Raw genomic sequence first — 25,230 nt, 5'->3', positions numbered from 1 at the left:
TTCTCACAAGCATGTCCAAATGGATCCCATTTCAGCCTTTAGGTGCCAGAATGAAAATTCACTCCTGCTCTGAGGGTGGAACGATGACTTATGGTTTAGTAATTACATTATTTAACCAGGAACTGGGCCTTGAATAGAGGAACAGTATATCCTGAGCACTGGCAATCAGACAAATGGGAACTGTGGAAAGAGGTTTTATATGATGTCGGAGCTGTTAACCACACGCTGCTGAGGCTCCAGGTTAGCAGAGGAGGTCACTTTTATTTTTGAATGTAATTAATCAAAAGACAAAACCACAAGACGGTTTGCTATATCTGAGAGTCAGAGGGAAGAGCATTCTATCTCCTGACCCTGCTCGCTCTGCCCAAGGATGGAGCCATTCTGTCTTTAGAACATGGGAGACGGGGTCAAGACGGCGGTTTCGCAAGCCAAAACTGCAAGACCAATAGGACGCCTGTTTACAGGTGTGCACCCATGCCTGGAGGGTAATACGGTCACATGTCAATGCATGTGGTCCCTGTAGAAAGCTAACTTTGGCAAAGGGGGTTTGGCTATGGCGCTCGGTCAGGGTATGGGGTCCAGAAGTGTTCCCCACCTGCTTTTGATTTCTGCACGTAGCCCGTTCGTGCCTCCACCTCGTAACCAGATCAGGCCACTCCTGCATGTGGACCATGACTCTTGAAATGCCATTGGCTATGGTGCTATAATTAACATAATGACCCCTGGGAAATGCATTCTGGGAATATACTGACTTCAACTTAGGGGTTAAAGCTGGCATACAGCAATGAGGTCATGGCTGAGACCTCACCTTCCTCAGTTCATGTTCTGAGACGCCAAGAAACGGGCCAGAATCGAAGGCAGTGCGCACAAACGTCACCGGTGCTTCTGGTGCCGACTCTTATCTGGCACAGCCTTGTTAGCGCACAACAGGTGCCGCAGTTCAGGCTTCCTGGTGTTCTTAAATGAGGCTCAACAGGAGGCAATGATGACAGCGACATAGAGGAGACTGATTACATAATTGCCCCATTACAAAATTAATCACTAGTGTCTATTATAACTAGGGGCTGGTAAATATATAGTAATTGTTTTAACCAGATTAATCGGACCTCTGTGGATTCATTCGGATTAGTCACAAACTACTCATTGCTTTACGGTGATGTGGAACTTTAGGAGGGAAGTGCTTTGCTGAAACAAAAACTGGCTCTGGTCCATCTTGATCGAGTTGGATGGAGCATTTTGAAACTTTTCCTGTGTATGTATTTGTGTTAAAATTTGGATGAACACGTTAATTTTGGCCTAATTATAACGCAGTGTAGTTTATATCAAGCATATGGACCCAATTCCCAAAATACCTTTCCAAGAAAGTGAATGACAGACATCCAAAAAGGAAGTCTGTCTGCACCCGTGACAGCTGTTTGCGGTCAGGGGGGGTAAATTTTCCCTCAACAAGCTTCTGTTGTTAAATTGATGCTGGGGAGGTGGATTCTGGAGTCTCCTATGACTGGGAAGGCTCAACCGTATACTGACACGAATGCAATCTGAGCGATGAAAAGTTCATTTCATCGGTGTTTCACTACTTACTGTGTTTCTCACTGTTTCATCACAGGATTGATCAATATTAAGTGTTTCGTTAGCTGAAAGCGAACAACATAATTAGCCACATTTCTATCCTGAGTTGACCTACTGCAACAACTCACATCTACTCATTTTAGAACCTGGCATTCCCTGAATTAGCCCATCTGGCATATGTGTGGGGCATCAATCGTGCATTTGTCACCGTTTCCTTAAAAAAGTAAAGATCAGAACTTTTTTTGAGTAAATGATGATGTGGAGCCACAGTGTCGTGTAGCAGCTAGCCCGGGCACGACTTTGTGCAAAGGTCAGACACGTCGTTGTCCTTCATATGCGCAGAAAGATTAGATTCCGTGAGCCCACCTGTTGAATGTTGCATAAGCTCTGACATATCCAGGAAATTAATTTGATGCAACCTTGTGCAAACTGCCTGGAGAACGCGCTGCCCACTGGCTGTATCTGGGCTGAAACACACACCTCCATTGTGCAACCAGGCTTTAACACATTATTCACACATATGCACAGCTTCTAACCTCTGCCCTGCTTTTCCATGGATGCGAGGCCTTGACTGAAATAACCTCATTTACAATGTTCCGGTCATCCCAGCTCGATACAATAGCCCTGCTCACCCCCGCGCTAAATCCAGCAGCGTCCCACAAAGGCTTGCATTTGTTATCAAGTGTCAAATGATATTAACAGTACCAAAATCATTGATCCATCCCATTGGAGCGCCTATGTGGGCTGGACCATCTGCCGCCGAAGGGAGCTTTTCTCCGCTGCTGCAGCATGTTCAGCATTTACTGAGGAACCAAATATTTGCACTCGGTCTGTCTGTCTGTCTGTCTGTCTGTCTGTCTGTCTGTCTGTCTGTCTGTCTGTCTAGGAAAGAGACAGTCTCTATTCAAAACCATTTGCATGCAAATATGCGCGATTATAGCCAATTTCCATCTTCAGGCTCTGGGCATGTCAACACTAAGAATAACAACAATAAAACAACAAGGAACAAACAAGCAATGAACCATAGCCACATTGCTGATAAAGACCATTAAAAGACCAAAGGAAAAGTGAAGTGCTTACCGGTAAGTGTTTAAGAGCTAAAGTGCTTATCGGTTAGGGTCACACATAGAAGAGTGTGTGTGCAGGTGTTATTGCACAAGGTTAGCAGGCACAGACTTTATGTAACCACTATTGCACAGTATTTGCATACTTCTGTGTATGGATGCCTTAAAGGTCCAGTTTCTGGGTTGTCACCAGCCACATCCCCAATTGTACCCCGAATAAGCCCTCGTATACAACATACAGCAGATTTTTAACATAGATTGAAGGACCGTCCCTGTTTTTAGAGGTTTGGTGAATGTGGTAGTGGTTGGCAGAGCTCGTATGGTTCATGGTTTCATGTCTGTGAGGCTCCATAGGAAAACACTGACTGGCCAAATTCATGGCTCAGTCATGGACCAGAAAGTCACCTCTGGATCTTTGTTGACCTCTGTGAGTTGTCCTTCACAAATTCCCTCAAGGAGGTGGCGCTCGTCCCTGCAGCATTCTGTGGATCAAGATAGAATCTGCACGTTTGAAATACTCATATAGTCTTTAGCCAGTCTTGTCTTCCTGTGATTTTTATTTAATTCAACATGAATTCATTTGGATTTCCCTCCAGAAGTGGTCCTTTGTGGGCTGCCTGCTGCTTTCACCTCTTTTCTACATATTTGTTTTTCTATTCATGAAGTAAAAGTATAAAATAAATGTGATTATTAATACACCAAGCCTTCAGAGTACTGGGGGAGGCGGGGGGCAATCTGTGTGTGTTAATCTGATTTCCCATGAAAATCGCTGCTGTTGTCTGATGAATCCCGTCACATTGAGACGATCACTTTAATCATCTGAGAGATGATTGGATTTCTGTGGTTGACAATAGCACGCGATGTGACACCTTTTCCCTTCAACTTTTGCTTCTGGTCTTTTTCCACTTATGGAATAAAATTCAGGGGTGGAAAAACGCCTGCAGCGCAGCAGACAGCTGCAGGGCCCCTTTCCGGCCTCCTGCTCTTTATAGTGCGGCTTCGGTAGTGGCCTGCTGTCCCGTCGAGAGCTTTCTCACTTTTTATAAAAGCTCCAATCCCTCTCATCAGTCTGTTTGTTCACAGAAGTACCGGGAGCCTTTTTAATTTTAGATCGGTCGCCGGAAAATATCAGACTGTAAAGTATTTATGAGGACACGTTCAAAGCGGAGTGATACGCGGGTCCCTCCGTCGAGCTGTGCCAACGTTTAAACTGGGCTGGAGTTTTTGCATTTCTCCTGGACGAGAACAACACTCCCGGCAGGGGGTCGGCACAGGTTAAATCCAGCAGCCTGCACCTGTTAGTGTTCACATGACATCAATTCATGTTTTGACCTTAAACCCATGAAATGATCATCCATAGCAAGCGCTTAATATACTGTATATGACCTTTTAATTATTATGCATCGATCATCTCAGTTCAAAGTCATCCCAACTCTTCTAATAGTCTTTAAATCTTCTGTCGGTCAATGTTTAAAGTGCATCTAATTTGCCTGATGGAGTCACTGTCTCGTCTAAATCTCAATAAAAACACAAACAAGCAAAATGACAGCATGGTGTTTAAAAGAACCCCCCTTTTACCAGAGTAATGAATGAATGAATGAATTCCTGCAGAAACCAAATCTGGTCTTCTTTGGCACAGCGGCGATGTGGGCCTCGCCGGGTATCTGGGGCCAGATGCTAGTAGGCAAGTGGATCATTTATTTCATGTTGGGCACGTGCGCTGTGCTTCACACCCCGGCATGGGACGAGGATCTACCGAGAGGTGTCTGGGGTGATTAAGAAGAAGAAAAAAAAACAATACAAAGAAAAATATATCAAGTTTGTCTCTGAGCAAAGCTTTTATTCAGCTGGGCTCGATAAAATCAATCTTTTATGTGAGCTGAAAAACCAAAGGGCGTATGGATTCTGATTATCTACATTAGGGGCCGCGGCGTAATCACTGGTCTCTCAGCAACGTTTCAAAACCAATTATTTAACAACATGAATTTGTTCAGCAGCCTCGGTTCAAAGTGAATGTGATGGGAGGAGGAGGGTTACAGCTGCACTGTTGAGTTTTAACTGCGTCTTGGCCATTTCCTGGGGCATTATGTTCAGGCTTCGCAAGATAGGATTTACAAAGAAACTGCTGGCACTTAAACACAAAGTCTGACATTTCTATTCATGACAGATAGTCACCCTCTTCACCCCAGAAATGTAGAGCAGGTGGATGTCTTTAGCTGTTTAAGTTCCCCTTTAATGTTTCAAACTGTTTTTTAGTTAGAGCGTAATTAAAACTGTAGGTTTTAAACTGGATGCCATGTATTAACTGAAGTGGATATACGCACGTAACACAGGAACACAGTGTCAGGGCTTTTATTTCATATTTTAAATCAAAACCATTACATATCACCCTTTCTTTCATCAGGTAGAAGAAGAGCTACTACTACAATTATCTGTCCAGAATTCTATAATCTTTCTAAAGAAAACACACATTACTTTTATTCTTATTTCATTGCACTAACACATAATATAAGTCCTTGGGGCCAGTTTCAGTGTTATACTGCGTATATCAGGGTCAGTGTGCTTCAGTTAATCCCTGAATCTGTCTCCTAAAATGGAATCTTCCCCACAGCTGCAGACACCCCAGCGTCCCTCTTTCTCTCTGAACCACAGAGGATTAGGAGCGCCTTCTTTCTACATCCCACACGCGTGCCGTAACCAGACACTTTGGAGAGAGCGTCTGCCAGCGAGCCTGCCAGCATCTGATTCCTGCAGTTTACATCTGTGATCCAGGTGTTCTTCACCTGGAGCCGGTTTTAAAACACACACACACACACACACACACACACACTCTCCTGTTGGTACCCGTGGGAGTCCCATTGATAGCAGGGGGGTTTCTGGGAAAAGGCTTACAGTCAGCCAGAAGAGAGGCAGTATTTTTATACAGATCTGCCCCCCAACAGTCGATTCACCCTGTTCATACTTTTTGAACAGTAATTACAAAGGAAAATGAGGTTTTTACAGAACTTTTAACAGACACGTATGGTTCTGAGATGCTTTCAGACTCTTAGTTTTAGGCGCTGGAGTTGCCATCTCGACGCCTTGCATCACGTGAACCGGTGGAGCTAACATGTACAGCCCAGCGCTAAGCCCCTGTGACAGGTCACCATTAAAACGCTCATAATTGTGGCTTCAGCTTCACGTGTCCTGAACTTCAGGACTCCTGACCTGTCTGTCCATAAAATCCTGGACACGTGTTCTGCAAGTGAAGCAGATGAATTTGGCTGCATTGCACTGGTGGCACTGAGAGGCTGAATGCCTAATGGATAGCAAGTCAGAAAAGTTAGCATTTGGTTGTTGTTGCTGGGATTTTAGGAAAATTTTTAGCCAGTTTAAAATATTTATCATTTTTGAGAATTCCAAACTGATCCAGACATAAAGTGTGACATAATATGGTTCAACAGGTTCAACGGGAGTTGACTGAACTGTTTAAAGAAACATTTATCTGTGAATCTCCTGATCTATGAGGCTTCTCCAGTCCCAAATACCTTGATGGGAGTTGGAACTAGTTCTGCTACTACTGGAACAACTTCCACTACACACAGTGGTGGGAAGAAATGTTGAAGAACATCAGAGGTGTAGAGCAGGTGGTACCTTTAAGACACATGTTTGAATCCCCCCCCATGTCAGTTGTCTGTCTCCTCCCATCTTTCTCCATCAATAAAAGCAAGAACACCCCCAAAAAAACATGGAAGTGAAACACACTGTTTGTTTGTTCAAGTGTGACTTCTTTGTATTCAAACTGGTCATGCGCACCTTTACGGAAAGGCCTGCGGGGGAGGGGGGGGGGGGGGGCAGGGTTTCTCTATGTATAGCGAGAAGCTGTAACACAAGCAGCCTCTTGCATCTGAGTAGGCGACGGACTAGCACGCTGCTATGACAAGTAGACATGTCCAACAGGTTCTGGTGATAAAGTCAATGTGGACGTGAGAGAGGGAAGCTGGAAGGAGCTCCTCCGTGCTCCCTCAATACCATAAACGGACTGTGAAATCCAATAGGGTTCTTACAGAAATCTCTTCTTCAAGCTGTGAACATTTACTTTAATTTGCCCAGACATTAGACATAAGCCCCCCCGGCCGTACATCTAGGTGAGGGGGGAAATATATTATGTTGGCATGAGATTAGTGCTTGTATGACAGGAATTAATTATGTCCTGCTGAGGCGGTTATGTGGTTTATGTTCCTAAAGTTGTTTACCAGATGTAACAGGCAGTGAACATACATCTGAAGGTCAAAGCGTGTGACCTTATACAGCAGTACGTAAGAAACTCTCTCAAATTCTGATCGATCCCCGGCTCTGCAGCAAGGTCGGGCTTTGAGAGGTGGGAGTTGTTTTGAGCAACAAAAACCTGAAGACGGTGGCAAGCGCGCATGCGCAACCTCTCCCTCTCTGTTACTTCTTCCAAATGCATTGGGAACCAGTTCCAACCAGTTCAGTCCCATTTGCAGAGTCTGCCAGGGCAGCTGTTGTTGCAGCACCATGCACACTCGTGCACTGTGCCATTATAAAGGTGGCTCAGAAGGATCTTTTCCCTGTGTGTTTTTAGCAGTTTTTTTAAACACTCTTCCAGCGTGACCACATGACTCCTCGATGGCTAAATTTCCCCCTCCCTTGCTTCCACACTCGTGTCCTCAGAGGTCAGAAGGTCAAAGGTCAACCTTATGACGAAAAGGTATTGCTTGTGTCAAACGAGGGACGTGCAGTACATGGGAACATCAGATGACACGCGCACCCCTCGAAAACATCCCTAATTGAGGTGGTGTGTGGCTTGTAATGTTCTGAGCTGATTGTTGTATTACATCACAATGTGTGACACAGATAAACAGCACATGATTAAATGAAATCATGTGAATGGCTGTCTCATTGATGGAGCGATAAACAAAATCCCCAAAGTGCACTTTAGGTTAACGCCTCGACGATTTGGGTTGATGGTGTGAGAAGACGTCTAAAGCAAAAAGCAACATTTTGGTGGTCAACATTTTTTCTGATGCATGGGTATGTTGGCACTGGCCATGTGACCAGTCAGTGGGAGTAGCTGAATGAGGGACATTCATTTCTAAGCTGAAGTCACTGGATCTCAGGCCCTAAAATAGCCCTCCAGAGGGTATATAGGGGTCCCTTCCCACTTCCCTGAGTGAGCAACAGCAAAAGCAGCGTACAGAAGAGCAATTTTTGACTTGAAAGGTGGACTTTAAAGGCTGAAAAGGGGGACTGGATTGTAAAGAAATGCAGTGGATTTGATAAGGGTCTTATACTGTAGCAGCAAGAGATCCTCTATCTGGAAAACTGACGGATAATACCCGCTGGAGAGCAGAGGGGAAACGGCCAGAAGGATATAGGGATTTCACTTCACTGGTGTTTTCTCTTGGATTTCCCACACCCCTCCTCCTGGGCTGGCAGCAAAGGGGGAGGCAGCGCCGCAACCTCCACCGCAGGGATGAAGTACAACTACCACGTCCCTGCGTACACACGCATCTCGCAGTACACGCCTTCGACATACCATACTCCAACCTACTACAGCCCGTCACATTATACACCGACCCAATACACGTCCGCGTACTCTTCGGCGAGCAGCTATGGTGCCGCAACGCAGCTCAGCACGACCCACTACAGCCCGTCCAAGTACACGTCCACCTACAGGGCCGCCTCAACGTACATCCCCTCATACAGCAAGGGCTCTAGGTACAGCTCCACACAGCGAACGCAAACGCGGGAAAATCCCACGCCCGTCATACCCGTCGCCCCCGCAAAGAGGAGCGTGCACTTCCCCAATGACATCGTCTTCCAGGACATCGTGAGACGGGGAGATATGGAGCAAATCGGTCGGTTCATGAGGGCGAGGAAGGTCCGAATCGACACGCTCTTCCACTCAGGTGAGACAGATCTCTATGCCGGAAAAAAAAAATCTAGATCCGAAACATTTAAGCTGCGATTAAAAGTGCCTGAAGACAGGAAGGGGAGTGACGTGATGTTATCTTCTGTGCAGGCATGGCAGCACTGCATGAAGCCGTGTTGACTGGAAACCTGGAGGTGGTAAAGTTGCTTGTAAAATACGGCGCAGATGTTCATCAGAGGGACGAGGATGGCTGGACGCCGCTTCACATGGCCTGCAGTGACGGCTATCCAGAAATAGCAAGGTAGAACGGAACATGTGCAACACTGAATGCCTGAACATTTAGGCTCTGTTTGAAGTTCAGTCAAAGTTTCTTGTCTGCAAGGGAACATTGATCCATGACAGATAGAGGGTGAAAAATTATAGATCCATTTGTGATCTTTTCCGTGGAGGCAAGCCCCGGGGATAACATTGTTTTCTTACCCGTCTTGCTCAGGTACCTGCTGTCAAAGGGAGCAAGCACAGAGGCAGAAAATGAAAGTGGAGAAAAGCCTGCAGACCTCATTGACCCGGACTGCAAGGAACTGGTCAAGTTGTTTGAGACCGGCTGCGTGTGATGGACACAAATTGACTCGAAAGCGAAAGGCAGAAAAATAAAGAGTCTGCTGGGTGAGAAAGCTAAAGCCATTTCAACAGAAACGCATGAACTTGGAGGAAGAAGACTTCAAGAAATAGAACTATTGTCACTGATTCTGATAAACAAGGTCAGAAAAATAAACACTGCTGCCTCGCTGCTTTGATTCAATACTGTATATTTTTTAAGGCTTTTGTGAGTAATGCCTGTGTTATTATATAGTTCCCTTGCTTATTAGCAATACTGCCAGTGCCTGTACAGTCTATGTTCTACCAACCGTGCAAATATATTTTTGAATTTTCACGTTTTGGAAAATTCATTTGAAGATTTTATTTCAAAATTTTCAATTCATTATCCATGTTGAATTTCTGTTACATGTGGGCATTTATGTTTAAATGGATTTGAATCCTCACTGCTGTGCAGCTTGAGGTTCAGCCAAATTGTAAATCGGTGAAGTCGCGCTTATCGTAAGTAAGCACCTTCACTCTGACTGTATCGTTCTAGTGGGGTTTTAGGTTGTGTACGTACAATTGTCAAAAATGGAAGTCTTATAATTTTATTTTTGAAAGTTATTTTTGTATGTTTTCATAAATAAAAACCCTTTCATAAGTACAAGCTGCTTGGTTGTGTTGTGTCATTTTTAGTGAGGAAAAGTGCAAGATAGGAGATCACAGCATCACTTCACCATCCATGCACCAGGATGTACTGAGATCCCAGGGTGTACTGAGATCCCTTTTCATGGGTCTGTTCATCCCAATCATTTATACTGTGAAATTTTATTCAATTATCTTCACAACAAAATTCATATGTGCAGTGATGCAGTCTGGAAAATAATAGGTAAATAGTTGTTGTTGTTTTTTTCTAGTTACCGGTGCTATTTTATTGGCACATTGTTAATATTGTTTTAAAAAATGGATTTAAAACTAGATCTCTGCCAAGCAAGCACTGGGAGAGAGAGGGGGAGATCTTAATGGAGTTTGGGTAAGTTAACCAGTAGTAAATAGGCAGTGAACTACGGGGTTACATAACATTATAGGTTTCGTTAAATTCCGTTCATAACCTTTGGGGGTATTTTTCAAACAAACAAATGCTGGCTGTCATATACCAGTCTCCCATGGCTGAGGTAAAATCCATTCTAGTTGTGTATTTACATAACTAAAACTGTGGTCTCCATCGGCGGATCGCAGCACTTTCACTTCCGTGTCCTATCCCGGAAATGATTGGTTGGCATTGGCAACGTTTTAGCTAGTTTAACGGCGTTCACGGGCTCAGAATAAAGAAAGCGAAAGGACCACAAACGGGGTTTGTTAAATATTTTGCCAGTGTGTGCCTTACATTAGTTGCATTACACCTTCAAACTTTTGGGGTTTTGTGAAATGTATTTCCTTTAAACCTCTGGGATGAGTTACGGCTACAAACATGGGCTGTTTGAAGCTAGCGACACAAGACAATGTAAACCAGTAGCTAGCGAGCTAACTGGCTAAAATTAGCTGTACTGATTTTGTTTGTTCTACATTTACAGGCCACAAACGATGCAGGAATAGACAGAATGTTCCAATTTATAAACAAACGAGAGAGACATTCCATAACATTACGGGTGAAAATTAAGTGGTTAAGTGAACTTGGTTGTTGTAGCTTGTAGTTATCAAAACGTAAACAGAAGCCCCTGTAACGAGCTAACGCCTAGATCTTTCGTTTCTTCTACAGGTCACACATTAGACCCTGCGTAATTAGATATGAACACTTGATTATGAATAGTTTTCGTATTGCTTCTTTGTTCCGATTGCATGTTGACAGTAGCGTTTTACGTCTGACAACCAATAACAGGTGACATGTAATACATTGTGTCAATAGTTAGCTCTGGTATCAGTGTTGGTATTACTCCTGACATTTAAAAGCAGACCGTGTAGCTCCATAGCTGTCACTGTTATTTTGTAGAATTCCATTGTGGTCTGAACTTTGCATTTCAATCTACTCCCCAGAGAGGAGCAACGAGCCTGCCAACACCATGACCAGGTCTGTAACAAAATGCACACACAAATGCACATGTCTCTCGTTTTAAATGAATGTGTCACGTTTGGGCTCATTTTTGTGAAGCTCATCTGCTCCCAGGATGGTGAACAGTTACAAGCGGACTTCCAGCCCACGTTCCCCCACCAACAGCGGGGAGCTTTTCACCCCCGCACATGAGGAAAATGTGCGATTTATACATGATTGTAAGTAGGTTTTTTGATATTTATTATTTTTTATTATAATCTGATGTATGTTTTTTTCTACTAGAATACTTTTTATCATTGTTCAGCACTTCTATATTGCATTGCAGGAGCCACACCCTTTTTTTTTAATATGGTCTGACATGTTTACTTGTAAAAGTTATGTAGTTATGTCTCTGTGCTAATCACTGATGTCCAAAAGCAACACAAAAGGGAGGTTTGTCATTCAATGTCAACAGATAAATGCAGCCTGCAGCAAATACCAGTTAAATGAGTATTTTCCTTCTTCAACTGATTTATTTCAGACTAAAAGAAAATATCTAGTGGTCAGATATGGTTTGAATTATTAGTTAACAATGTGAAATACTACCCAGTTGATCCATTTATATATACTAAAAGTAATCCCAAGTATCCTTCGGTATAGGGCATTTGGGCATGTTTGTACATGTTGTTCCACTTTAAGTCTGTCTCATCTCACTGCTAACAAGGATATCAGGTCGGACATGATTTCCAGACTAACCACACTACTGCTGTGTTTGCTCTTCACAGCTTGGCAGTGTGTACTTAGAGACATCAGATCAACACAAAATAGTGAACGGAATGGACCACAAGAGTACGTGGAGAAGAGCCCAAATCCTAACCTACATTGTGAGTGACTCTATAGTGTCATTCGACACAAATGAATCGTTCGGGCTGGCTAACGGTGTTGTGTGTTCTGTAGCTTTCACGCCTGTGGACCTGAGCGACCTCAAAAAACGCAACACACAGGACTCCAAAAAGTCCTAGTCCTTCTCGTGACGCTCACATCACTTTTTTCCACCCGTTATCCTCAAACTTTTCCTCCAGCAGCCAAGCCAGCCCCATTGGCTCTTCTAGCTCCGAAGAGCAACCAGATGTTCTAAACTCCGGACCAGAGAAACCCCAGAAAACTCCGTTTATTGAACCTGTGCAACTGCCTAAGAAGAAAAGAAGCAGCATTCCAGGGAGCAGGAATTCTCTCGTCACTTGGTTTACGTGGATGGGACTAATGCAAAACTTTGATCAAAAATTTGCTGATATTCAAACTGTTAGCACTCTTCAAGGGACACAAATGACTGCAGTCTTAAATACAAACCCAGTTTTCCTTTACTTGTGCTACCTAGATCACTTTGGAGGAAAATGCAAAGGGCTGACTACTTTTATTTTTGTTTGGAACCCAGTTTGATGAGTACACTGTAGAGGTTGATGTAAAGGTCATGCTGGATCCTCGCTTCATGGGCAAAGTGTCGAAGCCAAATACAATGTAGAAGGCCAACATTTTATTCTGAAATGGACTTAATTAGTTGGGGGGGGAAGCAAAAAAAAAACTCAACAATGCTAGCAACCTCCCTTCCTTTTACCCTTGAAACAAAATGTTGAATAAAAGACTTTTACAGTACTTCTGTACATCAGCCCATGTTTTATAAAAGCAGGCATTTCAGCTCATGGCTCCAAGGAAAGGAAATGATGTCGTAGCGAGAGAGCTGCGGGTTCAAATCCCAGGCCAGGTCATGTGCTGGGGTATCTCTGAGCAAGGCACCCAACCCCATTGATCTCTGGCTGCAGCAGTGTGTGTGTACACTACTGGTGTGAGAAGGATGGGATAAATGCAGAGGGTAAATTCACTGTCACTAATTGGTGTGTAAAAATATTTAAAACAATATCCTAGTTTTTATTTAGTTGTACCTTTTAAACATGATGTAGTTTTAAATTATGCAACAGCTGCTCACATTTTTGGTTTGCAGTGGACTTTTGTTCGGAACGCCACACGCGTTTCACCATTTGCTTTAAAGGGCTTTTTTAAGGACCTGAGCATGTTAGACGTTTCAATTTATTTCTTCAATAGACTACTTTGATTCTGTAAATTCTGTGTCTAAATTGTACCAGGAACAAAACTTCATATTAGAATAAGTTAAAATTCGATTTTTTTTTCTAGTCTCGATAGAAAGTCAAAATCCTTTAAATCTGTATAAACAATTGTTCATGGAAAAACAGGTTTCTGAACGATTAGGTTGGATTTGGCTTGTTTAGTAGATTATACAATCTGTTTGTTCAATTAATTACAACTTAGATTAAAGTGCCCTCAAATGGACAATTCTAAGGCCTGCAACGGAAAATAAACGATGTTCTAGAACAGATCCTCGGTGAAACCTCAAACGCTGGTTGAGACGGCATTATGATCAAAGTCCCTTAGATCCTTCGATCATCTCGGTTTTTGCTCTCATTAATGCGCGTGGCCAGGTGTAAACTGGACCACTTTCTCGGCAAATAATATTTTGGTTCATTTAGTTTCAAGCCTATCACCTGCTTAAACGTAACAAGTGACGCACAATGCGTGATGACATCATCGCTTACGTACTGTGCGTAAAGGACGGTTTGCCTATTTGTATCCGCTCTGCCCTGTTTGTTCATTGTGTTTCTTGTCAGTGCGAGGAGCGCTGTTCTGTGTCAGGGACCAATCAAGGCTAGGGTGTATTTTTTTTTATATTTTGTAAACAGTTTAGCACTATTTGGCCAGCAAAATGACAGATAAACTGGATATGTCCTTAGACGACATTATCAAGCAGAACAGGCAGCAGAGAGGTGGAGGCCGGGGAGGAAGAGGCCGAGGCCGCGGCGTCTCAGGCCGCGGCGGAGGTGTTGGGCGTCTCGGAGGTGGCGGCGGAGGATTTGGAAACCGAGGCGGCGGATCCGGCCCCATGAGGAACCGACAAAACCTGAACCGCGGTAGAGGCAGACCGACGCCTTACAGCAGGGTATGAGAAAATTAAAGGAATGGGCAGGAAAAACGGAAAAGCCTTCGGCAAACCTGAAAGTGCCTGGGTTTCATCATTCTGTTCTCAGCTAGGCTTGCTAGCTAACCACCTAACCAGTGAGCTAGTCAAGCAAATAAAATTATTGCTATAACCGCTGAGCGTCCCTCAAACGACAGCTCTGTGATTCGCGGTGTAGCATTAATGGAAGTTGTGTGCGTTGTATGTCCCATCTCCCACAACCTTTTCTATTTTCCTCACCTTTTCCCAAGAAGAGGCTTTTTGGAGCGCGCAGAGGCGTGAGCCATTTTGGCTAACTCGCGGCGGTTGGATCGAAGGCCTCGCCGGCGCCATTTTGAATGCAGCATCTTAAATTAGATCTTGTCGACCACGCTCAGTAGGAGTTCTTTCGGCCCCGAGCGTCTGTTAATTTGTGACGGAGCCACATCACCGACCAAAAAACGACCTGCCAGTGATTTTTTTTTTTCCCTTCAACCTTTGGAAACGTTGTATTTTGTTGAAGCGACCAAGCCGCCTTTTGTTCTGCAGTGGCCGGCGGGTTTCACAACAAGGCCTGTTTTCATGGCTTTTCAACCATGATGGCTTTTGCTCGTGGATGGATCATTGGACTTCAAATCCTCGTATAAAGTTGTTTTCAAATCGTCCTTCCCTATGTGAGATCGAGTGTAGTTCGACAAAGCACCACACAAAAGTGCGGTCTCAAAATGGACGCTCAATCTACCCTTGTTTAGAGGGGGTAGCTGGCCCTAGTTGTTCTTCATCTCTCATCACCCTGATGGACTATTACCCCATGAAAACCTGTCTGTGAGGCCCTTTAAAGAACTTTTTGGTGGTTCGGGCAACACGGTGCGACGCTGGAGCCAGCACTGCTTAAGACGGCCACCCTTGGTCCCCGAGGATCTGGAGAGCCTTTGGTGGAGGCGGAGATGACAAGATGGCAGTGGGCTGTGTTTGGTAGCGAGATGGGGGGAGTTTTCCAAGGGTTGGTATAGATTAAGGGAGGGTTTGGGGTTTAAAATTTTCCCAGTTATTAGACTGTTCTATACATCTAAAGATGTATGGCAATTGAGACAGATTTATAGATCAAGCTATGTTAGAGATGTTTGTACTTCATGTCCTGTCTGTACTGCTTCACTTGTAATGGTGGGACGGGCTGGGGAGCTTTGGGGGACACTTTGGAGGGGTCGTTGATCACCCCGGCCAGGAGGAAGTGGAGCCCCTGCTTGCCCCAACACCCAGCCGAGTGGACTGTAATTGACAGGGGCAGGGGGATCCTGAAGTCAGCAGGTGCGTTCTCTTTCATCTGTTGCAGCCCAAACAGCTTCCCGACAAATGGCAGCACGACATGTTTGACAATGGCTTCAGTGGATTCAACGGCGTTGCCAGTGGCGGAGGAGCCGGTGTGGAAACTGGAGGGAAGCTCCTCGTCTCCAATCTAGACTTCGGCGTCTCGGATGCAGATATTCAGGTATAAGCCTTATGACGTGATGCTTGTTTCCCCTGGCTGGATGTGTGATGGAAAACGCTGTGGTTTAATGTTGTGACTAAAGTGTCTTGTTTCTGCCTTAGGAACTCTTTGCTGAATTTGGAATTCTAAAGAAGGCCGCTGTTCACTACGATCGGTCGGGGAGAAGCCTCGGAACTGCAGATGTTCACTTTGAAAGGAGAGCAGACGCCCTCAAGGCCATGAAACAGTACAACGGCATCCCACTTGATGGTATGGAACCTGATCAGCTATTAGTCTTTTTCTTTTAATGACTGTTTGGCTAAGTTGTCATTTTGACTCCCAAGGGCGGCCTATGAACATACAGCTCGTCACATCACAGATCGACACACAGCGGCGACCCATGCAGGGGTATGTGTAGACACCCCCGCTTTTACAATGACCATCACATTGAAATGTTTGTCTCACGGGCTATTTTTGCATTCTTAGTAGAGGCGGTGGACCTATGAACAGAATTCGTGGAGGCGGCTTTGGGGGCATGCAGAAAACCCGTGGGATGCGCGGCGCCGGCGGTTCCAGGGGAAGGGGTCGAGGTGGTCGAGGAGGGGGCAGCAAACAGCCGCTTTCAGCAGAAGAACTCGATGCTCAGTTAGATGCCTACAATGCAAGAGTACGTCAAGTCATTAAGATGTTGCCTTTCTTGGACTGAGTTTTGTCTTTACACTCATGTCGTCTTGTTTTTTGCAGATGGACACCAGCTAAGAGATGGATCTCTCAATCTGTCCCTCCCTCAGTGGGGTGGGCAATAGAATATTTTACACTCGTCTTCTGATGTGATCGAAGTTATTGTTCCAGCCTGTTCTTTTAAATGCTCCAAAGTGTTTTTTACCAGTATTTTTATGTTTGGGTTTTTTTTGTTTTTGTTTTTTTTTCTTGATGAAAGTGGTTTGACTGTAGGTAAAAGAGTTGGGCTCTCAATTCTTTCTTCTACCCTGTAGTTTAAAGGAACTTGTAATAAAACCTGCAGTGCATAGTAACCAATCCTGTCTCCCTATTTGTTCATTTTTAAATTGCTTTGTACATAAAGATTTCACATTTGAACACTACACTGGGCCAATGAAGTTTGCCTCCTTTTTGTATTGTATTTTGGGACTGGTTGAGTGACACATTAAATGTTAACCGTAAACTATGTGGAAGCATCGATTTTGTGTCATTTCTCTAAACTGCTAAATGTGGTATTTTTCTGTCAATAGAAAATGTTCCCTGCGGCTGTCTTTTGGGCACTTGCTAATGGTCACCAGTGCTTAGGTACTGTCACTAGGTGTCGCCATATGTATGAACTATGACTTCAAAACCACCTCTGAGGTGCTTTATGAAACGGACGCGTAGTGTACTTTGTCTGCTACTGGAAACGATACACTGGCTGAACACAAAACGTGAAACTCGGATCACGAAGCTACAATAAGTGAAAGTTATAGGCTAGATAGACTTCAGACTAAACTGCAGCATGACATGTCCACGCGTGTACCAAGAAGCCGGAAGATATTAGTTGTTGCCAACATCCGGTAAGTTTTTTTTTCACGATTAAAGCATTAAATTCACAGGACTATTTTAATGTTTGGGGATTTTTTAAAAATCTGATTAGCTTATCTTGATTTAAAATTTAAATGTAAACACTAAAGACCAGCTGTATAATGACTTTATAGTACTAATAGCTTTTGTAATAACTTGAGCTGCTTTTTTACATTCCCGATAACCATTTGCAAACACAAGACAGCCCACAATCTAATTTTGCAGTTTAATGGAAAATATAAAAAAAAAATGCGTGAGAACTAGTCGTGAATCACACGTTGCATTAACGTAAGAAGCTTCTAATAACTAAATTAGATCAAATTTATGGTATTTTATGGTAAGCGCTTTTATTTCTGAGACACCGAACCGGATGTTGGTTATTTTGCGCGGCAGGCGGCGGCTTCAGGTTTCCTGTGTGTCGCTTCGCTTGGTTCCCTCATCATCATTCACGGGAGTCTGCCCTAAGCTACAAGTAGAGCAACGGTAAGACTTTAAAACCGACTTTTTAAACGAATTGAATGCCTATTTCCGACGATAAGCGTATACATCCGAACAAGAGCGGTGTCCATAGTCCGGACCGGCGCTTGTGTCAACCACATTTTTGCCACTTTGCCAATTTAAAGTAGAAATGTTTGAAAGGAATTTGGGTGGCCAAAGGGCAACTTCCTGCAGGTTAGGCCTGTGCCTTTTCTTTTCTCAACAGACATGTTGAAGTCGTCGTTTAAATATAAAATTACTTTAGACGTCAAATAATTGCCAAGTCATTGCAGAGTTATCAAACAAGAATGAGGAGGTAATCTCTCAAAAGTTAATCTTTCATTTCCGGGTGTTGAATTTGAGCTGTTTCGGCATTTCGCTCCGTCAGGAAAACGTCGTCAAACTTTCTTTTTATGCTTTTAAATTCAATGTCTTTCCTTTGTTGGGGTTGGCAATTCATTATGTCTTTAGAAAAATGGCACATATGCCATACATAAGGCATTTTTCAGTTACTTCCTGGAACATATAAAACTGGGCAGGGGACTCAGCATCTTAAATCTGCCTCCATCTTGGCATTTTGGAAGTTAAAAAGTCAATACAATGCATATATCACGCCTAAGAATATTAAAAATGCTTCAACCCACTAGGAACATGGCTGAAAATGCTTGAAGGAGTGTTTTTTTCCCCCCACACGTCCAGGTCTTGGAGAACTTTCTGAGGAATCGTTCTCGTCCCCGCCTAAAAACTAGCAATAAAGGCGTTTTTCTGCTTCTCCTCCTGCAGCTGGGTGACCATGAACAGGGAGAGTTGGCCATAGATTATCTATATGATGAGCTTCAGACGTGTTCAGGCAGGAGTGCAGGAACTGCTGGACTGTAAAAATGCATCTGAGGAGCTTCTGCTTTTCTTTATTCGTTCCTCGGCCAGAATGAAGCCATGTATTACTTGTACTTGTTGCTCACCAATTCTCCCTCAAATCACCGGAGATGTGTTAATTATGCATTCTGGAGAGTGTGTTGGGTTTATCGAGGCGTTGCCGGCCAGTCCGTGGCCCTTCGTGCAGTAGGAATAAGTCCTGACCCTTCAGCTGACACCTCGTCTGTCCCATTCACTCACAGCTTCCTGCTGCTCCATGCACGGATTTGTTTCATTCTTCTTTTTTTTTTCCTCGGCCTATTTTTGAAGCTTCCTAATTCTTGCCATTCTTCCTGGCTTAAAGATGTTCTCCCGTAAATCTCGATCCATCCCTCATTATTGGTGAAGTCTGTGGTGCACAAAGTGCATGGCCAAGGTTTATTTTTTATTTTTTTTGGTGTGTTTTTTTTTTGCATTTTTCACCTTGATCTCTTAAGAAATTTCAGCGTTCTTGGCCGATTCCTCTAAGGTGGTTGCATTTCCGCTCTGGTCGTCTTTCTGTTCAAATCTGTTGCATCAGCTCTGCAGAGAGCTCTTGTAACACTTCCTCAAAGTTCTGGTATGTGCAGCGCTACATCTTCAGCTTTTATCTCCTGCCATGACATGTAGCCGTTTTAATGTTGGCATCTCCAGTATCTTGAAAAAGGGAGAACATTGGATTGGTCTTGCAGGTGGAACCTCGAAGCTGAACTGGGTTAAATTCTTTGCAGCTTGCGGTTCAGCACTTTAAAGGATATGAAACATAACGCTCTTGACTAAAAAAGGAAGTTTGCCGTACGATATGAAAATATATAGTTGGTAGGGAGGAAATCGTCATGAGTCAAATGCGCAGTTTGCACGGAATTGTGTTGGACACCGTTGTGTATTGCTGACTAGTTCTCTGTAACTTTCTTTGGTGTCTGGTGACGGTTACTGTCATGGTGGCAGTTCTGACAATCGGGAGCTTGCGCTTGATTCCCACCACGTTCCGCAATGTCTCGGCCTGCTAAAATGAGGAGTAACACAGGCCTGATGTTTCTGGGCGGAACGTTTCACCCCTCGGTGGCCTAATAACTCCAACATGTTCTCCTAAAATTTAAGGTGTAGCTCATTTTGATTTGGACCGTTCTTTGAAACCCGTTTCTAGAGTCCGAAGGGCCTAAAATGAGATTTTCAGTGGCTGAGCCTTTATTAAAGCGGCAGCGCTGGGATACTTTTAAGTCCAGAGGAGTCAAATGAATAAGAGATGAAGTGCAAAGACTAAACAGAGCAGCGATCAGAGAATATGGAAATCTGCATCTGCCATGTTGAACAGAGAGCCGACACCAGGAAGCAAATGCCAACTAAGCTCAGCCACATTCACCTGGGATTAAAGCTCGCGCTGCATATTAACTATTTCCCTACTGTACTTTGTCATACAATTAAGAGCCTGACCTTTGACCCCGCCTGTCACTGAAAGCTCGTCAGCCTGTGATCATACAGGCCATGAGTTTCTGTTGCGCTCCACCCATCAAGGAGCGGGTTGTCGTTAGCATTCCTGCCTTTGTCAGCTCAAGGTGTTCCGTCCCACAACACGCCATTCCAACTCCCAAAGCCGGTATCATCCCTTGTGGATTTCCGGGTCCTGATCTGAACTCGCTGATCAATTATCTTGGCTGAAGGTTCATGACGCTAATGACTGATGTCAGCAGAAATCCCCTGGAATCACCACTGACACCTCCAAGCGCCTCTCCTTCCCTTCCCTGTCCCTGAACGCCTCATTAGCCGTAATCCCACTTTCTGTAATCTCACCGTTCAGCGGTGTTGCTAAGGAACGCAGCTAATCTCGGGCTTCATCCGCTGCCAAGCGTGGTGTTTGTAAAACAGCAGCGCTTAGACAAGCAAGCACCTTATCCTCCATGTGGAGAGATCTCCGTGCACGGCTGAGCAGGTAAGGGAGGGGGTCTGGCCTCCTACCAGGCATTGACAGCACATTTGCTGCATCTAGTCAATATTAGCATTGATCTACTTGATCTCCTACTGGCAGGATATTAAAGTCCTCTGCAGCTGTGGGCTGCTCATTTTTATCTTTATTTTTATCCTCAACTGACATCTTGAGGGCCATCACTTCCCTCTTCAACAAAGGATGTTATGTAACGCGTCGTTCTACGTCTCCCCCTGTCTGCCCAAGGTAGCAGCGCAGCCCTCGCCGGCCCCGCTTCCTCCCCGCCGCGGGAAAAGGGACCGATTAGCAGAAGCTGGGAAACAACCTGTTCATTGTAACGTGTCGTGACAGCAGCTGCTGTGGGGTTATTTTTATTTTTTTCCTGTTGCTGCCTTCAACAGCTTTTCCTCAACACACCGGCACACCGCTGACCACCCAAATGTGCGCCATAGGCAAACGAGGAATGTGCGCTTATATGGACACAGAGAGGCCCCGTTTCAGGGGGGGGAGGCAGCGAGTAGCTCGCTTTTCCTGCTGTGCTAATAGCTAACGCCATAGTGGTCTCAATAAAAGAGAAGCAGTGAGCCAGAGTGACAGAAGCTGCATGTTTGTGGTGTGCGTGATTGTGGTGGCTCAGATTGTGAACCCCATGTGGGGTTCTTACTGGGTGTGTTGGCTGCTTTTTCTTTCAATTTTTGTGATTTGTTACGCTTCCGACACTGATTTATGAGGGCCTCGACTTGTACGTTAACGCCGATTTCTTGACTTTAAGGATGTTTTAATAAATCAGACGAGGGCTCCACTACACTCACTGGGCATTTTCACACCAAATACTTAAACTGTATCTTTAAATTTGATCTAAGTATTCAACAATTTTGCCTGCTCTGTACCAGCAGACTGGCGCTCCTCTGACTAATGTGGATGAGGGCTGTGAGATGAGATCACAATAAAACCACATTCCTACATATAATGGCAGCGTTGACCCTTCGGATATTCCGCACCATGAGCCGCTTATTTGGGTGTAAATCTTTCGTCTGTGCATCAGCGTAAGAGGCTGTTCCCAGCCAGGTCTGTGGCATGTCCCCGCTGGCGTCATCCCGCTGTTGGAAAAGAGCTGATTTTATCCAACCTTCCCAACGTTTTGACGTCACAAATCACATTAAATGACACCGATGGACGAAAGCAACCTCCGAAAGAGAACTGATGTGGCTTAGCCATTAGAGCTGGGAATAAAGCTGGGGGTGGGGGTCAATGTTCTCCTGTTCACTGCTGCACTTGGGAGATGATGTTTATATCCCGATGATGTGAGCACGCTTTTATTTATACATTACAACAGCGTATAAACCAAGATCAGGCCTCCGCACGGGTTTGAGGGGATTCATGCTTTTCCAACGGTACAGCCTGTTTCCACCAATAATGTTAATGCTAGCACGAGCTGCTTCCAAAGCTAACACCACTCTTTTATGAGCCCCCATAGTTGCAGTGTAGCCCTCTCACAGGTGACAGATTAGAATCTGGATTATTTTAGGACTTCAACTGCATATTTGTTGCACAATTGTAGATTTAGCATTTGCTGACATGTCCTCACCTATTTATAGTGCAGGTATGAGCACCTTTGTTCTATTTATAGTCTGCTTTGTGCACAGAGGCAATATTCAGACCACATGATGAGGGTTGCACACGCCAACGTTTCGCAAAACGTAAAACAGCAAGTGTACGGAGGTGGTGGCGTTCCGTCTTTGAGTGTCTTCCCCCTCGGCTCAACAGTGGGTGGTGTTGTCTTTATCCCTCTGCAGTTAACAACATGGCGGAGCAGGAGCCTACCCCAGAGCAGCTGGCTGAGATCGCAGCAGCCAACGAGGAGAGCGAGGGCTCCGTTAACTATAAAGCTCCCGCACAGAAGAGCCTACAGGAGATCCAGGAGCTGGACAAAGATGACGATAGCCTGCGCAGGTACAAGGAGGCGCTGCTGGGCAAAGCTAGCGTGGTTACAGGTCAGTAATCAACACTTGGTGAGGCCTTTGAGGACTCCAGTGATAAATGTAGAAGCTGTAAAACTAAGGACCATTTGTTCCAGAGATCCACTTGTAAACAGAAAATGTTTCTACATGACACACACGTACCTGCAGAAATCCGTCGCACCCACATCCTCTGCAACACGGATCATAAACGCGCTCATTTGGGTTTTGAAGCCACGATTGTTGGTTTACATGCGGCGGCGTGAATGAAATTGTTGTGTCGACCGGTGTTTTAGATCCCAAACTGCCCAACGTCCAGGTGACACGGATGACCCTCATGTGTGATACAGCCCCCGGCCCCCTGGTCCTGGAGCTGACAGGTGAGTGCGGCTGCTCGCCTCCTTTCTTGGCAGTAGTGATTCTGAGCAGCAGGAGCGGCCATATTTCTATGTGCAGACACAGCAAACGGCCCTTTGGGTCTGTAAATGAGGACTGACACTGTGTGAGTGGGCTAATGAGCTGCTTCCTGGTTGAACCACAGCAGAGGGTCTCACCCACGACACTGCGCCATCTAGTGGCCAGCGTCTATACTGGCTGGAGCTGGGCAGCTTTCTTCCTACACAGGCCTGAGTACAGTTTTGTCCACTTGACTCACGCTACTGTCAACGGTCCGACCGATTACGCATCACGGGTACCCATGCCTGTGTTTGTGCACGTGTAACGTCACAGCGCTGCACAGCTCTCACACTTGTCACACAAAGTACTTCTTGGGAGGCGAAACATGCTTGGGGCCCACGTCTGTTTACGCCTAAAGCAGCAACATTGTATACAGCGTGAATCATCCCAACGCGTGGTCACACCACGTCTCTGTCCTGGCAGGGAACCTGGAAAACATAAAGAAGAGCACGTTTGTGCTGAAGGAGGGAGTGGACTACAAAATAAAGATCACTTTCAAGGTAAGACTGGCTGCTGAGGGAGGGAGCTTTACTGTCAGAGGAGCGGGAGGTCACGCCTGATGCCTTTCACAGGTCAACAAGGAGATCGTCTCAGGCCTCAGATACACTCAAACATCCACCAGGAAAGGAGTGAAGGGTGAGTGAGCAGCACGGCTGCATCTCAGCATTTCTTTTTAATCTTGAGTGATTAGATATTTGCGTTAATAACCTGTGAATCTCATCCCACCTGCACCTCAACTGAGTTTCCCCCTTCTTCTTTTTTTAACCCGCAGTTGACAAAACGGACTACATGGTGGGGAGCTACGGCCCCAGACCTGAGGAGGAGTACGAGTATGTCACCCCAGTCGAGGAGGCGCCGAAAGGGATGCTGGCCCGCGGCACCTACGCCATCAAATCTAAGTTCACCGATGATGACAAACACGATCATCTCTCCTGGGAATGGAACCTCACCATCAAGAAAGAATGGAAAGACTGATTCACGCTCTCTCCCTCCTCCCCGTCTTCTCTCCTCCTTTCTGTTACTTCTGATCAGTCTGCATCTGGATGATGTGTCAATTCAGCTTTTGCTCTCTCCGTCCAACGACCCCCCCCCCCGGTTTCTTTTTCCCTCCCCATGAATTCCAATCACTTTGTCATTCCAAAAAAAAAAACCTGAATCAGGGAAAAAAATATCAAACTCCTTTAAAAATGGAAAGAGTAAACACAATCCAGAATTGTGTGTCATAGACATAAAATAATACAAAAGTATACTCAAAACAGGGTCTAAATTCCTCTGAAAAGCGACCTCTGTGACCCCCCCCCATCCCTCCTCTGTATCTTCCCTTTTGTCTCTGAAGTTTCTGGTTCTTTTTGTATGATGACCGCGATCTGCCTTTGGAAATACAGGAAACAGTAGTGGTGTAGGGCTGCTCCGGGGTCCCCTAAAAGCTTTGGTGCAGGTTCTACATAAAACGACGATCACCAGCCCCCCCCCCTCCCCGATCCAAACTTCCTGCGAGGCTGCCGCTCCTCCTGGTCAGGGTGTTTCTACTCCAGCAGCCACGTGGCCTTAACAAGAACCTCTCGGATTGAAAACAACTCATTGAGCCATTTGCCTTTTTAGAGTTCCGTCTGAGCATGTTTTAATAACACAGACAGGGTATCAGGACGTACTTCAGGTTTATTTTGTAAAACGATGCATGTTGGTGGCACTTATACAGTACTTGTACTAATGTCTGACCCCTTTGATGCAACCGAAAATCTCAAATCACTGTTTTGCTCATGGATGACGTCACCCGGTGTCTTTTCTGGTCCCTGAGGCCGTATTTCTACACGCGAGATGTTACCTCTGTCCCGTTGTTCATGTGCGAAGATGACCACACTGACCGTGCCTTACGGCGGGTGTCTTACGGCCCACCCAGCAGAACTCTGCGCTCCGCACCAGGAAGCTGAATCCGGCTGTAAATGGCTTCCTTTTTGTTTCAAAGTAGTGCAGCGAAATCAGTGTTTTTGACACATTCCCAACAGGTCGACGGTGTGAATGTTTGTGCAGCTGAAAACCGACAGTTTCCTCAAGCGGGTTGGTTCTCACTCATCGTGTGCTGCTGATTAATTCTACAGCTCACTCTTCTGTGTTCACATTAAAGTGTTAAGACTGGGTCCCGCCTGTGTCCCGTGGATTTATTCACGCAAACCTCCTCTCCGAGCAACAGAAACATCACCATTAAACTCTGATTGTTAATATTAAAACTTTAAATTACACAACTTGGACACATTAAGGAGCAAAATATTCATGAAACCTTTGGAGCATGTCATCTTAGTGAATTCAGGACGTGTCCCTCTAGTGGCTGGGCGGGGTAACTGCAGCCACGAAAAATGGCAC

The 25,230-nt window shown here is 45.0% G+C and overlaps 5 protein-coding genes across 7 annotated transcripts in view; 4 read left to right on the top strand and 1 right to left on the bottom strand.

The window, feature by feature from the left end:
* The first annotated feature begins 7,585 nt into the window (after positions 1–7,585).
* ppp1r27a (protein phosphatase 1, regulatory subunit 27a) lies at positions 7,586–9,758 on the top strand. The gene is made up of 3 exons (XM_057015370.1): positions 7,586–8,545; positions 8,659–8,809; positions 9,002–9,758. Exons 1-3 carry the CDS (start codon positions 8,110–8,112, stop codon positions 9,120–9,122), a joined length of 708 nt encoding a protein of 235 aa, XP_056871350.1. The 5' UTR covers positions 7,586–8,109; the 3' UTR covers positions 9,123–9,758.
* Positions 9,759–10,298: 540 nt separating this feature from the next.
* mcrip1 (MAPK regulated corepressor interacting protein 1) lies at positions 10,299–12,769 on the top strand. 2 transcript variants are annotated; one of them, XM_057015282.1, is made up of 5 exons: positions 10,299–10,441; positions 11,122–11,155; positions 11,252–11,355; positions 11,902–12,000; positions 12,074–12,769. In XM_057015282.1, exons 2-5 carry the CDS (start codon positions 11,148–11,150, stop codon positions 12,136–12,138), a joined length of 276 nt encoding a protein of 91 aa, XP_056871262.1. In that variant the 5' UTR covers positions 10,299–10,441; positions 11,122–11,147; the 3' UTR covers positions 12,139–12,769. The 2 variants fall into 2 exon arrangements, with proteins under 2 accessions (XP_056871262.1, XP_056871261.1); XM_057015281.1 differs by having other exon boundaries at positions 10,302–10,441; positions 11,237–11,355.
* A 1,012-nt stretch (positions 12,770–13,781) lies between these two features.
* alyref (Aly/REF export factor) lies at positions 13,782–16,629 on the top strand. 2 transcript variants are annotated; one of them, XM_057014696.1, is made up of 6 exons: positions 13,782–14,126; positions 15,457–15,612; positions 15,714–15,861; positions 15,936–15,999; positions 16,081–16,258; positions 16,336–16,629. In XM_057014696.1, the coding sequence occupies exons 1-6, from the start codon at positions 13,893–13,895 to the stop codon at positions 16,348–16,350; spliced, it is 795 nt and encodes a 264-aa protein (XP_056870676.1). In that variant the 5' UTR covers positions 13,782–13,892; the 3' UTR covers positions 16,351–16,629. The 2 variants fall into 2 exon arrangements, with proteins under 2 accessions (XP_056870676.1, XP_056870675.1); XM_057014695.1 differs by having other exon boundaries at positions 13,783–14,126; positions 16,078–16,258.
* An 873-nt stretch (positions 16,630–17,502) lies between these two features.
* On the top strand, positions 17,503–25,007 carry arhgdia (Rho GDP dissociation inhibitor (GDI) alpha). Its single transcript, XM_057015639.1, has 6 exons — positions 17,503–17,643; positions 22,252–22,449; positions 22,710–22,793; positions 23,293–23,369; positions 23,442–23,505; positions 23,642–25,007. The coding sequence occupies exons 2-6, from the start codon at positions 22,260–22,262 to the stop codon at positions 23,842–23,844; spliced, it is 618 nt and encodes a 205-aa protein (XP_056871619.1). The 5' UTR covers positions 17,503–17,643; positions 22,252–22,259; the 3' UTR covers positions 23,845–25,007.
* cdr2l (cerebellar degeneration-related protein 2-like) overlaps positions 24,511–25,230 on the bottom strand; it is a 6,320-nt gene continuing 5,600 nt past the window's right edge. The window contains exon 6 of the mRNA XM_057015628.1: positions 24,511–25,230. This exon is cut by the window's right edge and continues 1,117 nt beyond it. The gene's annotated coding sequence lies outside the window, so the exon portion shown is untranslated.

The sequence above is a fragment of the Takifugu flavidus genome, chromosome 18 (genome assembly GCF_003711565.1).
Source record: "Takifugu flavidus isolate HTHZ2018 chromosome 18, ASM371156v2, whole genome shotgun sequence".
NCBI lineage: Eukaryota > Metazoa > Chordata > Actinopteri > Tetraodontiformes > Tetraodontidae > Takifugu > Takifugu flavidus.
Note: the sequence above shows the minus strand (reverse complement) of the source record. Positions and strands in the feature narration are given on the sequence as shown.